The sequence below is a fragment of the Schistocerca serialis genome, chromosome 1 (assembly GCF_023864345.2).
Source record: "Schistocerca serialis cubense isolate TAMUIC-IGC-003099 chromosome 1, iqSchSeri2.2, whole genome shotgun sequence".
In the NCBI taxonomy this organism is placed as follows: domain Eukaryota; kingdom Metazoa; phylum Arthropoda; class Insecta; order Orthoptera; family Acrididae; genus Schistocerca; species Schistocerca serialis.
In genome coordinates this window covers 876,770,120-876,785,317 of record NC_064638.1, presented here as the reverse complement: position 1 = coordinate 876,785,317, position 15,198 = coordinate 876,770,120, and the positions used below count along the sequence as shown (strand labels likewise).

General features: G+C 35.8%; 1 protein-coding gene across 1 annotated transcript in view; it reads right to left on the bottom strand.

The window, feature by feature from the left end:
- Positions 1-15,198, bottom strand: part of LOC126442985 (glutamate dehydrogenase 2, mitochondrial-like) — a 91,460-nt gene that overhangs the window by 61,924 nt on the left and 14,338 nt on the right. Inside the window, exon 2 of the mRNA XM_050090864.1 lies at positions 2,744-2,944. Within this exon, the coding sequence (XP_049946821.1) occupies positions 2,744-2,944 (201 nt within the window). The remainder of the gene's footprint in view (positions 1-2,743; positions 2,945-15,198) is intronic.

Below are 15,198 nucleotides of genomic sequence, written 5' to 3'. Positions count from 1 at the left end.
AATACGCTGAACACAGGCACCACATAAAACAAAGAGAACCAGCCAAGTTGACCATCAGAGAAATTGGCTAAGAAACGGACACAGAATAGTATTTGAAGAGATTAGAATCTTAGATCAGGCAACTACATATTAGGATTATACCATAAAATGAGAAGCTGAGATCAGGTTATGGTGTAATAATTTCAACAGCAACAGGGGTACACCACTAGTAGAGTGGAGTGGTAGGTTTTGGTCACAAAATGAAAAGGGAAAAAAAATGCTTAACAATTACAGGGTGGCATAAGTAGAAGTTCTGAATACGGTGCCGATCCCTCACAACATTCACAGCAGACCAGTGCAGTGGTGGGGTGCGTGGCTCACTTTCCTGTGCACACATTAATTTGGACTACTTCTGGAATATTCTAGACAGTGCTGATTTACATATATAAGACAGATGCCTTGCCTACTGCATAAGTCTGAACTTTTAACGCCCAAGGACACCAGTGGCGAATGCTGTTGAAAGCGTGAGACTTCCATTTCAATTGATGCAAAATGAAAACTGAAAACATTTTATTCAAAAATGTTTCTGTTTATGACATGGCTAGTTATTTTTTATCCACAGACTAGTAGCATTTGTAATAAAGAAGGACAATGTATTTAGTAGCTGCTGTTGAATTATTTTCAATTATTTATTACAACATGTAAACAGATATGAAAATAAATAATGTCAACAAGCTGGAAAACGCTTAATTTCCCATCATTACATTATGCTTTGTAAATGCTGTATTCAACATTTACAACTTTTTATTTAATCCATGATGCATTAAGACCATCTAGCAGTTTCTGGAAACATCTTTCAGAAAGAAAAGTGCAACCTACCACTCTATTTCTGTATGAACAACTTATTTCTCCAAAACCAGTTTTGGATTTGGGCCCATCACCAGGCAGCAGAGTGGATTATCAGATATCACATATTTTACCTTGAGGAAAATTTTTCTTTATTGATTGTAATATAGGAGCCTGCTTCTTTGATGTGTGACAAGCTGAACCATGGGCAAATGGTATGAGTGGCTGCCATTTTCTTCCTCGCCATTATGTAAATTGTTTCTTTCGCCGGCATCTACAACAATGAAAGTTCTCTTTCCTTCGTTGTGTCAAGTTTTTTAAAGTATATGGTAATATACTTGGTATGGACTGCACGCATCTGTTCGAACTTAAGTATTTCAGCCTTTCCTCTACTGAGAATAAAAGAAGGAGTCAAAGGAAATAGAGTTTTGTGTCATGTAACATAAAATACTAATTATCTCCAACTAGCTCAGTTCCTGCCACTTCACTCGTGAATGCTGTATGGTCTGCACAATTTTTCAGTGTTCAAGGGTAACTCTACACCCTACAAAAGGGTTGGTGACCATTTACATGGCTACCAGTCTTTGCATAATTAAAGGGTTCCAACATGCCTAATTTAATATAGTGAGTTAAAAAAAGAAAGAGATAAATCGGGTAAGTGGTCCTATAGTTATTAGCACCAGTATTACAACCAGTACTGAATTCCCTTATCTCAAATGGATATTCCAGTACAGGGATTTGCATTTACATGTTGTATCTATTTTGTCATCAGTAATGATTAGTTTCCATTGAAATATCAACAAAAATAATTTTATAAACATATATTAGGCCTACTGAAAAATTAATTATAGATGCATTTCTTTTTATTTTATTTTTTTCTGACAAAGCCAATTTGTCACAGTGACTGTTAAATAGCTTTCTTTGATTTAGTTCACAAACTGCAACACTGTCGACACTTTTCACATTTATTAAGTACATAAAAGCATGATCTCTTCTAAATATACTTCTGACCAACAAGCCATTCTGCTTTCATAATGAAATATTTTCATAAAAGTTTTCATCCCCTATTTTACCCTCTTAGGGGTTGAATTTCCGTAAACATTGAAAGTCTTTTTTTTTTTTTTTTTAGTTTCAAACTGAGATGTACAGTACCAGTTTTCATTTATGTAATTTTAAAAATACTTAAATTAAACAATGGAAAACCAGGCTGGAATGCAAAGGAAATTTGTCACTCACCATATAGCAGAGATGCTGAGTAACAGACAGGCACAGCGAAAAGACTGTCATGAGTAAAGCTTTGGGCCAGTAAGGCCTTCGTCAGAAATAGATGACAGACACTCATACTGACACAAATGCAACTCACGACTGCAGTCTCAAGCAACTGAAGCCACACTCATGCAGTTGTCTATTTTTGATGAAGGTCTTACAGGCCAAAAGCTTTATTTGTGACAGTCTTTTTGTTGTGCCTATCTGTGACTCAGCATCTCCGCTATATGGTGAGTGGCAACTTACCTTTTCATAATACTGCTTAAAAATGCTTAGCAGTTCTTTGATAATGATTTATTTTAAAAAAATCACAAGTACCACACCCTCTTAGAGACTGAATTTCCAAAAATGATGAAACACGTATTTTCTTAATTTTACCAGGAAACCAAATACAAATTATCATTGTTCTAGCTTCAAAGTTGCCATAATAGCGAAATACTTTCAGAAAACCATTCATCACCTATTTCACCCCTTAGGAGTGGAATTTTGAAAAACCCCTTCTTAAATGAAGGTTACTGTATAAGATCAACACCCTCTTCAAATGTTCTATTTCTGTCAGTCAGGACATTTCCTGTTTTATACAGAGATTCCAACTTTTTATCTTCTATCTGTAAGGTTTTCAAAAGTAATGCTAAATATGGTTGTTCCTTACCTAAAAACTTTCTCTTCATCAGTTCAAGTGCATATCGCCTAGTAATCTTTTCAATTTCAAGTTTAGTATAACACTTTGGATTCATTTTAATTCCACCTTTGCCTCCTCCAAAAGGAACCTGCACAGTTGCACACTTGAATGTCATTATCATAGCCAAAGCTTCAACTTCATCAGGAGATACTCCAAGAGAGAATCGAATACCTGAAATGTTTGTTAGACAGTCATATTGTTGCATAATTTATTTTTACCACAAGACTACAGAGCATTTTGGAAAAAATTGTAACTGAATTTTCTTTTATTACACCTTAGGTAATTGATGCATCAGAGATATATAGTCACAAGCCACGATTTTTTTGAAACTGAAACTGAAACTGAGTTTCTCATTCTATGAGTTTCTTAACATTGAAAAAAAGTCTTTCTGCAACAGATGGTAGAAAATGACATAGCGCAGTTTTAAAGTCTACCATCTGGAAATATTTTCAGACCATAGATAGTCACGCAGTGCTGTAAAATGGCAGATAGCTCAGGAACACCTGAAGCACACTCACATATTCAACAAATATTTGTTAATCGCAGTTATGAGAATTTCCATCAAGTTACAGTTCCAGTTCAGATGAAATTTTGATAAGTATAAAAAAATATTTATTACTGGCAACCAGTGTTAGTGTCTTATGACTTTGTTGCTCACACCTTTGATTGCCATCTTTTGTGTTAATGAGAAACCTTTATGGGCATACTTCAAATGTTTAACACTGTAATAATACAGTTTTAATGGTAACATACTTGTAAAAATATTTTTTTCATGAATGCCGTCAGCCGGTGTGGCCAAGCGGTTCTAGGTGCTTCAGTCTGGTACCGCGCAACCGCTACGGTCGCAGGTTCGAATCCTGCTTCGGGCATGGATGTGTGTGATGTCCTTAGGTTAGTTAGGTTTAAGTAGTTCTAAGTTCTAGGGGACTGATGACCTCAGATGTTAAGTCCCATAGTGCTCAGAGCCATTTGAACCATGAATGCCATTTAAGCAGTAAGTAATTTTTTGTGTGGCTTATGACTGTACATCAAATGAGTTCTGAGACTATTTTGCACTTTACATGTTATAACACGGTAGAGATTTGGACTGCAAAAGGTGGAGTAACTTTGATTTTCATGTCTGTTATATGTATTATCCTCTCATAAAAAATCATAGTTGTAGACCTCCTCTCCCCTTGTGCATTATCTGCCGTCTTGAAAAAACGTGTAAGAACTGGTACTTTTTTCAGTTTTCCCTCAGTAGCTCACATCCTCTGCATTTGAGGGGAAAATATGGTATTATCGATTTTATAGAGCGTTTAATTTCTTTCAAGATTCTTGTGTAACATGGAAAATGTGTAACAGCTGCTGAATTATGAGGCTATGACAATATGCAAAAATGTCAAGAAATCTTAAAATGTTAAAGATATCAGTGCTTTCCCCTTAATAACCTCTTTTTTAAGTTTTGTGCAGAATACACAATACCCTGTGTTGTAGAGGATTTATTTCCTTCAAGATTCATGGAAAATATTTTTAATTACTCCCTATACATGCCAAGAAATGTTGCATTAACAGTTGTAATGAAAGTGGACTTCAAACAAAACACCATCCTCAGTAAAAAAAGGACTCCTGAATGTATATCATCTTTAAGTCATTATGTATGCAACTTACACATGTAGTTCATGAGATTAATGTAGTTTCTTGGGAATATTTATTTTTGAAAACGAAAAAAAACTAATTTTACATATAACTATATTTCAACAAAATAAAGTTTAAAAATAGATCTTAAGTTTTATTTCAATGGTATTTACAGAATTTTAAGTTTAAAATTCATCAATTCCTGTTGTTTTCCATCAGACATGATTAGTGTGTGAAATTCATAATTTCTACCAAGGCAGTGGATCATCTAACTCATCGTCTTCCATGCTGAATTCAACCTCCAGCACATTACTGATGATTTGAATTCACAGTGAACACATACAATGAAGTACTGACATCCTGCTATTTCTGCAGCTGCATTTGTCACCAAAAGTCTTTTTACACTGGCATGAAATTATGGTCAGCAACGGAACACGTGAGGCAATACTGACCTTACGACTTATCTTAGAAGAAAGATTAAGAAAAGGCAAACCTACATTTCTAGCATTTGTAGACTTAGAGAAAGCTTTTGACAATGTTGACTGGAATACTCTCTTTCAAATTCTGAAGGTGGCAGGGGTAAAATACAGGGAGCGAAAGGCTATTTACAATTTGTACAGAAACCAGATGGCAGTTATAAGAGTCGAGGGGCATGAAAGGGAAGCAGTGGTTGCGAAAGGAGTGAGACAGGGTTGTAGCCTCTCCCTGATGTTATTCAATCTGTATATTGGGCAAGCAGTAAAGGAAACAAAAGAAAAATTCGGAGTAGGTATTAAAATTCATGGAGAAGAAGTAAAAACTTTGAGGTTCGCCGATGACATTGTAATTCTGTCAGAGACAGCAAAGGACTATGAAGAGCAGTTGAACGGAATGGACAGTGTCTTGAAAGGAGGATATAAGATGAACATCAACAAAAGCAAAACGAGGATAATGGAATGTAGTCACATTAAGTCGGGTGATGCTGAGGGAATTAGATTAGGAAATGAGACACTTAAAATAGTAAAGGAGTTTTGCTATTTAGGGAGTAAAATAACCGATGATGGTCGAAGTAGAGAGGATATAAAATGTAGACTGGCAATGGCAAGGTAAGCGTTTCTCAAGAAGAGAAATTTGTTAACATCCAGTATAGATTTAAGTGTCAGGAAGTCGTTTTTGAAAGTATTTGTATGGAGTGTAGCCATGTATGGAAGTGAAACATGGACGATAACTAGTTTGGACAAGAAGAGAATAGAAGCTTTCGAAATGTGGTGCTACAGAAGAATGTGAAGATAAGGTGGGTAGATCACGTAACTAATGAGGAGCTATTGAATAGGATTGGGGAGAAGAGAAGTTTGTGGCACAACTTGACTAGAAGAAGCCATCGGTTGGTAGGACATGTTTTGAGGCATTAAGGGATCACAAATTTAGCATTGGAGGGCAGCGTGGAGGGTAAAAATCGTAGAGGGAGACCAAGAGATGAATACACTAAGCAGATTCAGAAGGATGTAGGTTGCAGTAGGTACTGGGAGATGAAGAAGCTTGCACAGGATAGAGTAGCATGGAGAGCTGCATCAAACCAGTCTCAGGACTGAAGACCACAACAACAACAATGGCTGTGGAGCTGCTTTTTATTCATTGGGATGAAGTTAGACCACCAAAATCCTTCTTCCAGCCCCACTTAAGGGTGTCTTTTTCAAACCCCATACATGTTTGTACTTGCAGATAAGTACTACATGCATGATATTAAACTGCATCCCTTGCTGGAGGTGGGTATGCCAAATCAAAATTGGTGTTTGTAGCAGCTTTAGAAGAGTGAAGATATCACAACCCATTTTTAGAAGTGTTTGAGGTATCTCTATAAAGTGCAACAAGGAATTTTCAGTTACTTCCACAATTTTCTGTTTCTGCAATTGGTTCTTTGAAAATAGAAGTGTTTTTTTCAGTGGAAAGCATCATTCTCAAGTGTGGTGCAAAAATCTGATTTCCCCTGACCAAACAGAGCAGAAGTGATATCACAACCACTTATTGCTTGTAGATATATAATGTTTTAAGACATTACCTTTATTTTTGAAGGCTGTTTTGGAATACAGCACATTTCACGTGTTACCCATTCCAGATCTGTAAAAGAACACACTTTCCAGCATTAAAGCCATCACCAAAACCAAAAGATCAATGTCTCCTCTTCTGACAATGACAATGAAAGTTTCACATTTGACACTCCTGATCTTTTATTACCTGCTTGGTGACAATTTGAGATTGCTGAAATTACTTCTGAAGTGATGAGATGCAATGGGATTTGTTTCTTCCTTCAATATCAATTTATCCTTTGGAATCTGCAAAAGCATGGCACCATCAAAAAGAACTTTTGCACAAGGTTGTAGCCTGGAACAAGAGCTCTTTCAGAGCTTTCTGTGCTCCTTGTATTTTTTGCTGCTGGATACCAAACAAAGACTACCACAGAATTTTGACCATGGGATCAATGTATGTTGGTCATCAATCTTTTAAAAACAGCAGAGAAACATTTGCTCCATTTTGAGTGAACTCTGTGTAGGAGTTAACCACCATCTATCACATTAACTTTGCTGTTCCCCATATCATTATCATTTGGTAAAGGTGTGGAGGCTGAGTAAAATGAAGACTTTGTCAATTTGCGAATGCCTTCACCAGAAATTACAGTAATCTCATGAAGTACATGTATATATTGCATACATCCTGGCTTAAAGATGAAATTACATTCAGGAATACTATTTTTGACTGAGAATAGTATTTTCAGTTTCGAGTCCACTTTCACTAAGATTGTTAATGCAACATTTCTAGGTGTATATAGGGAGTAATTACAAATATTTCATGTGAATCTTAAAAGAAATTAAATCCTCTAGCCATTGGGTGTAATGCACAAAACTGCACAAAAAAGTTATTAAAGGTGAAACCACTGACATCTCTAGCTTTTTGCAATTTCTTCAATTTTTGCAGATTTTCAAGGTCTCTATTATGCATGTATCTCACAGGAAATTTAACACTCATTAAAACTGATAATGGCATATTTTTATCTAAAATGCAGTGGAACCAAGCTATTGAGGAACATCTGAAAAAGTGCCATCTAGGGGATTTTTTCAAAATGACTAACACCCAAGGGGGAGAAGGTCTAAAACTTGGATTTTTCATGAGAGGGATAACACATACAACATTACTTCACATTTTGGAACTCAACCTCTTTTTCAGAGCTATCAGTACTGGGCTGTTAAGGCAACTACTACTACTACTACTACTACTACATGATCAGGCCCAGTGGACCGCACGCATCTACAAGTTTCCTCCTCCACTGTATTCTGTCCGTTGCTGCTATCCGCCATTCGTCCACATCTATTGACATTTGTTTTAAATCTTCATGGAGTCCATTCCTCCAATGCTTCTTGGGTCTCCCTGGCGGTCTCTTTCCTGTAGGTGTGAAATCCAGGAGCATCCGAGGCCATCTGTGATCCTCCATCCGGGCCACATGGCCGGCCCACTGCATTCGTTTGGCTTTGACAGTTCCTGCTATGTTGGGCTGCTGGTATAGTTCCTCAAGCTCTTGGTTGTATATGATCCTCCATTCCCCTGTATCTGCATCCAGAACCAGACCGAAGATCTTCCGAAGCACTTTTCTCTCAAAAACAAGGAGCTTATGGAAGTCCTGTTTCCAGATACTCCATGTCTCACAGCCATATAGAACAACAGGCTGGATCAGGGTTTTGTACAGTCAGATCTTGAACTGTCTGGAGAGAGATTTGGACCGAAGCAGTTGTGCTAGGCTGTGGTAAGATCGGTTTCCTGCTTGTATTCTGGAATTGATCTCTGCTTCACATGACGAGTTCTCAGTGAAAAGTGCCCCTAGGTATTTGAATTCTTGCACTCTCTTGTAGGAATGGTCCCCAACCTGCAGTGATTGTAGATGATCAGCAGTCTGACAATGACCACGTGTCATAATGAGGTACTCTGTCTTAGCTTCATTTATGTTTAGCCCAAATTTGCTGCCAGCCTCCTTTAGTGCTTTGGTCATTTGCTCCACCTCCTCTTCCAACCTAGAGAGTAAACAGATGTCGTCTGCATAGGCTAAGTATGCCAGTCTATTTCCTTCGATTTCAATCCCTTCATTCTCTTGGAAGGTCTCACGTACGATCTCCTTGAGGGCAAAGTTGAACAGGATAGGGGACAACCCATCTCCTTGCCTGAGTCCTGTCACAATTTCAAATTCCTCAGTTACGCGATTTCCCATCTTCACCTTTGCATGTGTTTCATTCAGCCAGATCTTTATCAGATTGATGAGTTTCTCTGCTATGCCAAACTCCCTTAAACAGTATGCAATCATAGGCCTTCTTAAAATCAACGAATAAAATATGCAAATCTTTACTATATTCACCCAGTTTCTCAGTGAGCTGCCGGAGACTGAAGATGTGATCTACTGTTAACTGTCCTGGCCGCAAACCTCCCTGGTACTCCCCAATGACCGATTCTGCCACTGGCTGAATTCTATGTATGAGGCAATTGGACAGGATCTTATAGCAGATGTTAAGCAGGGCGATTCCACGATAGTTGTCACATTTCAGTTTGTTGCCCTTCTTATGTATTGGACAAATCAGAGCTGTTTTCCATTCTCCTGGTAGTTCTTCTTTGGTCCATATTGCCCATATCAGTCGGTGTATTTTTTCTGCAAGTTTCTCTCCTCCTGCCAGGATCATTTCAGCCTGCATTCCATCTTCACCTGGACTCTTATTCTGTTTAAGGTGTCTGATTCTGGTTTTTAACATTGAAGTTTGGCCTTCTTTTTCTGTCATTTATCAGTTTTGGGATGTTTCTTCATTTACTCTAGTTGCAGCCTGTTAAGGCTTCTTTTTCTGTCATTTATCAGTTTTGGGATGTTTCTTCATTTACTCTAGTTGCAGCCTGTTAAGGCTACAACTAGAGTCAATGAAGAAACATCCCAAAACTGATAAATGACAGAAAAAGAAGCCTGTTAAGGCTACAACTAGAGTAAATGAAGAAACATCCCAAAACTGATAAATGACAGAAAAAGAAGGCCAAACTTCAATGTAATGCAGCAGTGGGTGACCTCCAAAACCTGCAAGACTGTTCAGCGGCCTCTTTTGCAAGGCCCTGTACTTGCTCACATAAATACTACACAAAACTACTTGGGGAAAAAGAAAACATTATCCATTCTTTTTTGGATGTAAGAAACTTTGATGTTCAGAATATTTACTGGACGAGCTAAATAAAAATGGTCAGCCACAGATTTACAATATTTAATATTTCCAACGTCCCCCCCCCCCCCCACCTGCCCCCACCCCTCGCCACCCCCCACATGAGTGTTTGGATAGGATGTCTAAAACCTAATAAAAAAAAAAAAATCGATTTTTCAAAAATGTTCAATTTGTAGTGCACATCTTTCTGAAGAGTTTGATATATATAAAATATATATGTCTGAGGAAATGTAAGGCATGTTATTTGGTCTTAAGTGTGCCTACATGCAGTACCACAACTCTTCACCCAACATTTTTCTAGCGCACTTCACTGTATTTTGCTCTGTGGAATTCAAATGCGTATATTTTGCTATGGAAGCCAACATATCTATATTCAGGACAGTGGAAATTAATATGTCCTGTGGTGCCTCTCCTACTCCGAGCTGGCTAGTCTGACATCCTACCCCTTAAAAAAATCACTTTTAATACTGGGTGGGATTATTTGTGACGGGAAGAATAAGAACTCTTGAGAAAATTTGCACTCTTTATTCCTATTAACAGACAACTTTCTCTTTTGCGTGGGTTAAAATTAAACATAGGAAACATAAAACCAGTAAAGACAAGAGACAAGGACGACGGTACACATTCCTTCAATCCTTAGGTCCCAGCATTTTTTTCTCTCTCTTCTTGTTACAGCTTTACACAGTGTGCTTTCCTTTCTGCAAAAGAATCTATTACCTCATCAAAGTTCGTCAAACATTTTGGCACATGAAAAATAAAAATGTCATTGGGTCATTCTATGTCAAGTGACCCAGGCCTTGACACCAACCATGTCAGATTTTGATGAAACTTGGTACAATTACTTCTTTTATCATACTGAAAGCACTTGTAAAATATTTTTGCTCTATCTCTTATAGTTTCTTTTATAAATTTTTAAAGTTTTTAGATTTGGCGATGTTTCAGCAGTCGGAAATCATAACTTAAACATGTCCTCACAACTAAAAAAATTTGTATATTAAAGAATACTCAAGATATCAGTATGAAATTTTGGAATAAGTTTGTGTATTATGTCTAAATGTTAAAAAAAATTACCATAAAGATATATTAAAATCTTCCAAATGAAAAAAAAATTTACAAGTTTTTAATGTTTTTTTTTTTATTATTTTTTTTTTAGCTAACAGATGATTAGTTTTACAAAAACTGCAATATCTAGAGTCTCAGACCTGATAGAAAGCTCAAATTTGTTTTAAAATATTCATAATTGTATAGGCTATTAGATAAAAGAAAAATTATGTTGGCTTTTTAACCTGTTTAATATTATCTAATTTTTAAAATAATATTAATTATATTTTAAAAATAAAAAGTACCAAGTGACTTAGACACCGAAAATAAGTTTTTGTCTTCTTGGAGTAACAATGGACAGTTGGATTTTGTTTTGTTACTCCTGTGTTTTGAAGTAAAAAATTATTACAGTGTTAAATAGTGCTTGGATAGTATTTTACTAAGTTTATTCAAACTTTCAGTAAGTACTGTTACTTAGTTTACAGAGATGCTTTTCCAATATCCTATAAAAGTAACCAGAACAGTAATCAGACCAAAAGTGAAATCAGTATGTCAGATATTCAAACCTGTAGCGTAGGGTTATTTAAAAAATCTGACTGTTTCCAAACAACTTACACACCTTCAAAAAAGTTACAACCGGTATCTGAATTGAGTAAGGAAGAAAAAGATTTGATCCACTTACGATCTGGAATTAATCTGTGTGAATTTAAGAATATATGTTTACACCACAGCTACTACTTTTTAAATGTTTTTGAAAAGTATCAAACAACATGTGTAGACCCACTAAAAAAACACAAAAAGCCCATCAAAAAATCGTTGAGAAGTGTAGGCTTGGATCTTTCTAAACAGTTACTAACAAAAAATATTAGCATAAAACCTGGACAAAAGCTTTGCTCAACATGCCGTAACTTTTGTGCTGAAAAATTAATAGTTGAAATCAATGGAAGTGAAACAGATGATGAAGTCATGGTTGAATTAGAATCATTGGAATCCAGAAATGAGTCCCTCGTACAAACAAACATTGCTCTTGATAATTTAGGTTTACCACTGACAAAGCTTCATGGCTTGTCAGAACAAAGTAAAGGGTCTTATTTTAAAAGGAAGGTTAGCAGTATTGAAAAGACTGCAAAAAAGGCGGTTTCAAAAGCCTTAAAATATGATGCACCAAGTTCTGATGATGACGAAGAAGATACAAGTGTGGTTGAGATAGCAAAGGATTTTGATGTAATGATTTCTCTTATGAAAGAGAAGATTTCATCTCTTGGGAGGTCTAGAAAAATCCAGATTCTGACCTTGGCTCCAGATTCTTGGAGTCAAAATAAAATGATGAAAGAATTTAATGTGAGTACATGGTGCGACAAGCTAGAAAGCTAAAATCTGAAAAGGGTATTTTGGAAACTCCTGGTCCAAAAAAAAGGTAAAATTCTTTCTGAAAATACAGTAAGACTTGTAACAGATTTTTATGAAAAGGATGAAAGTTCCAGAGTGCTACCTGGAACAAAAGACAAAGCAAGTGTTCAAAAAAATGTGTACATGCAAGAAAGACTCATTTTGTGTAACTTGAGAGAACTCTATTATTCTTTCAAATGGGAGAATCCTGAGGTAGAAGTAGGATTTTCAAAATTTTGTTTCCTGAGACCTAAATGGTGTATCCTTGCTGGTGCTGCAGGCACACACACTGTATGTGTATGTGGTATCCACCAGAATGTTAAACTATTACTGGATGCTGTGAAAATTGAGGAATCTTATAAAGACCTAATTAAGATGCTTGTGTGCAACACAGAAAACCAAAACTGCATGCTTTATCATTGCGACAGCTGTCCTGCAAATACTGCACTAACTGAGTACTTAACTGAAAAACTAAGTGAAGATTATGATTTAGGAGAAGAAATTGTAATCAGTCAGTGGGTTAACACAGACAGGGCAGAAATGATCAAACAGTCTATCAGTGTTGAAGACTACATTTCTTTATTGGTTAGGTCGTTGGAAAAGCTCACCCCACACTTGTTTATAGCAAAATCCCAATCAGCGGCCTTTAAAAGATTGAAAGAAGACCCACCACCCAAAACAGCAATTACTGTGATGGATTTCAGTGAAAATTATTCCTTTGTTATACAAAATGAGATCCAAAGTTACCACTGGAATAGAGGTGGTTGTACTCTACACCCAGTTGGAGTTTTTCTAAGAAATAAGGAAAACAATGTTTTTGTTTCCAGCCACTGTTTTATTAGTGATGACCAAGAACATGACACTGGTTTTGTTAACTTTGTACAAAAAGAAATTACAAAGTGGCTGTCATTACATAATACTGATATAGACTCAGTTCACTACTTTACAGATGGTTGTGCTGGGCAGTACAAAAATAGAAACAGTTTTAAAAATTTGACTGAACACTTGAGAGTCTTTAATTTGAAGGCCCAACACTCTTTTTTTGCAACAAGTGATGGGAAGTCAATTTGTGATGGCCTAGGAAGAACTATTAAAAGAATTTTAAGGAAAGCCAGTCTACAGCTTTCAGACGAAGAACAAATAATGACAGCAATCGATGTGTACAAGTTTTGTGAAAAAAATATTGAAAACATTCATTTTCACTTTATTGACAAAAAATAAACTGATTTGCTATGCTTAAAACTAGAAAAACGTTTTTCAGCAACCCAAACCATTCCTGGAACAAGAAGTTTTCATAACTTCAAACCACTTCCAACAAACAACTTTGAAATTAGAAGGACTACAGATAGTGTAAAACCCTCCTTAGTCTTTTCTTTCCATTCTTCTTCTGATTGGGTTCGTGTTGAACCATCCATAAATAGCTATGTAGCTGCAAATTAAGATGGTAACTGGTACTTTGGACTGGTAAAAACAATATTCAATGATGAAGAAGATGCAGAAATTCTATTTCTACATCCTTCAGGACCAGCTGCATCATTTTATTGGCCTGAAAGAGAAGATTCTTTCATAGTGCCTTTGGAGCACATAGTCTGTGTAGTAGACGCACCTCAATCAAGTGGCACTGGAAGAATGTATTACTTCAAAAATGACTGTATCAGAAGAACTGAAAGCTCTTGGATGAAGTGGAAAAACAGTTTGAATCAGCACTAATGTTTATTAAAAAGACAAAATTACTCAAAAAATTCAATGTTTCAAGCAATCAGTTGGGTTATACATAAGTGTCGTAAGTACACTATTTTTGTACATAATTCTAATGTAATCTACTATAATTAATAAACATGTTAAAAAGCCATCATTATTTTTCTTTTATCAAGTAGCCTATATGTTTAAGAGTAAATTAAAACAAATTTGAGCATTCAGGTCTGAGACTCTAGATATTGCAATTCTTATAAAACAAAACATCCATTTAAAAAAAAAGAAAAAAAATACATTTTTTTCATAGAAAACATTAATATATTTTAATAGTATCATTTTTATCTTCAAATATGTATAATAAATAAACTTGCTGCAAAAATTCATGATGTTATCTAAAAGAGTTTTTAAGACAAGCAATTTTAAAGTTTTGAATACAAATTAAATTTACCATTTCCAAAGGTTCGGAAAACACAAAACATAAAAACTTTAAAAATTTATAAAAAAAACTATAAGAGATACAGTAAAAAAAATTTGCAGGTGTTGTCAGGATGGTATTAGAACCATTTGAGCCAAATTTCATGAAAATCTAAGGAGGTGGGTGTAAACTTTATTTTTTATTGGTTGATTTTATATGGAATGACCCCATTGTATAATACTGAAAAAGCTATTAATGTGAACAGTATCCAAGACTGTTGTGGTTTCTCAATTTGATTATGTCTATTTTGTCACTGTCTGCTAAGCAGAACAAAATAGGCCTTTCTAAGATTGCAACAACTGTAACGCAAGCCAAATAAGTGAGACTGTTTTGGAGCAAATAGCTATTTTTATCTACCTCATTTACATAAATAACGCGACAGAATATACTTCATGAAGCACCAATATCAAATGCCTATTAAGCCCATTACAAGCAAAAAGTTTTATGTTAGGAAACAGTTTCACTTTTCAGTCATATACACCCATTCCTCAAGCATAAGATCAAAAAGTAGTACTAGCATGAAATTTTGATATAAATTTTGAATTGCCATATTCTGTCATATAATCTGTGAGATGTCTCCATGTCTTCTCTTTCATCATTCTAACAAAAAATCTTGTGATCACTAATTCTGTAACTATTCCAGCCATTATCAAGTCTTATTCTCCGGTTAACTTCACTAACCCTGCCAGAATCATCGGTTCAGTTATCCCATGTTTATTCTTCTGTTAGGCATCATTACGGGTTCATACAATGCGTTTTCCAAGACATTCCAAGAATAGAGCTTAGCAGCTGCTAACCAGGGACTGTATGACTGGCCCTTAGTAGTGTAGTGATCTGGCAAAAATTTTCTGTCAAAATTTCATTTTCTTGGATATCCCAAGAAAATAATATGTAATCTTACTTGCCTGTTATTCCTGTTAGTCACTTATTTCCACTCTGGTAGTCTGAGTCCATTATTTCGCTAATAATTATAACAGCACTTATCATTCACA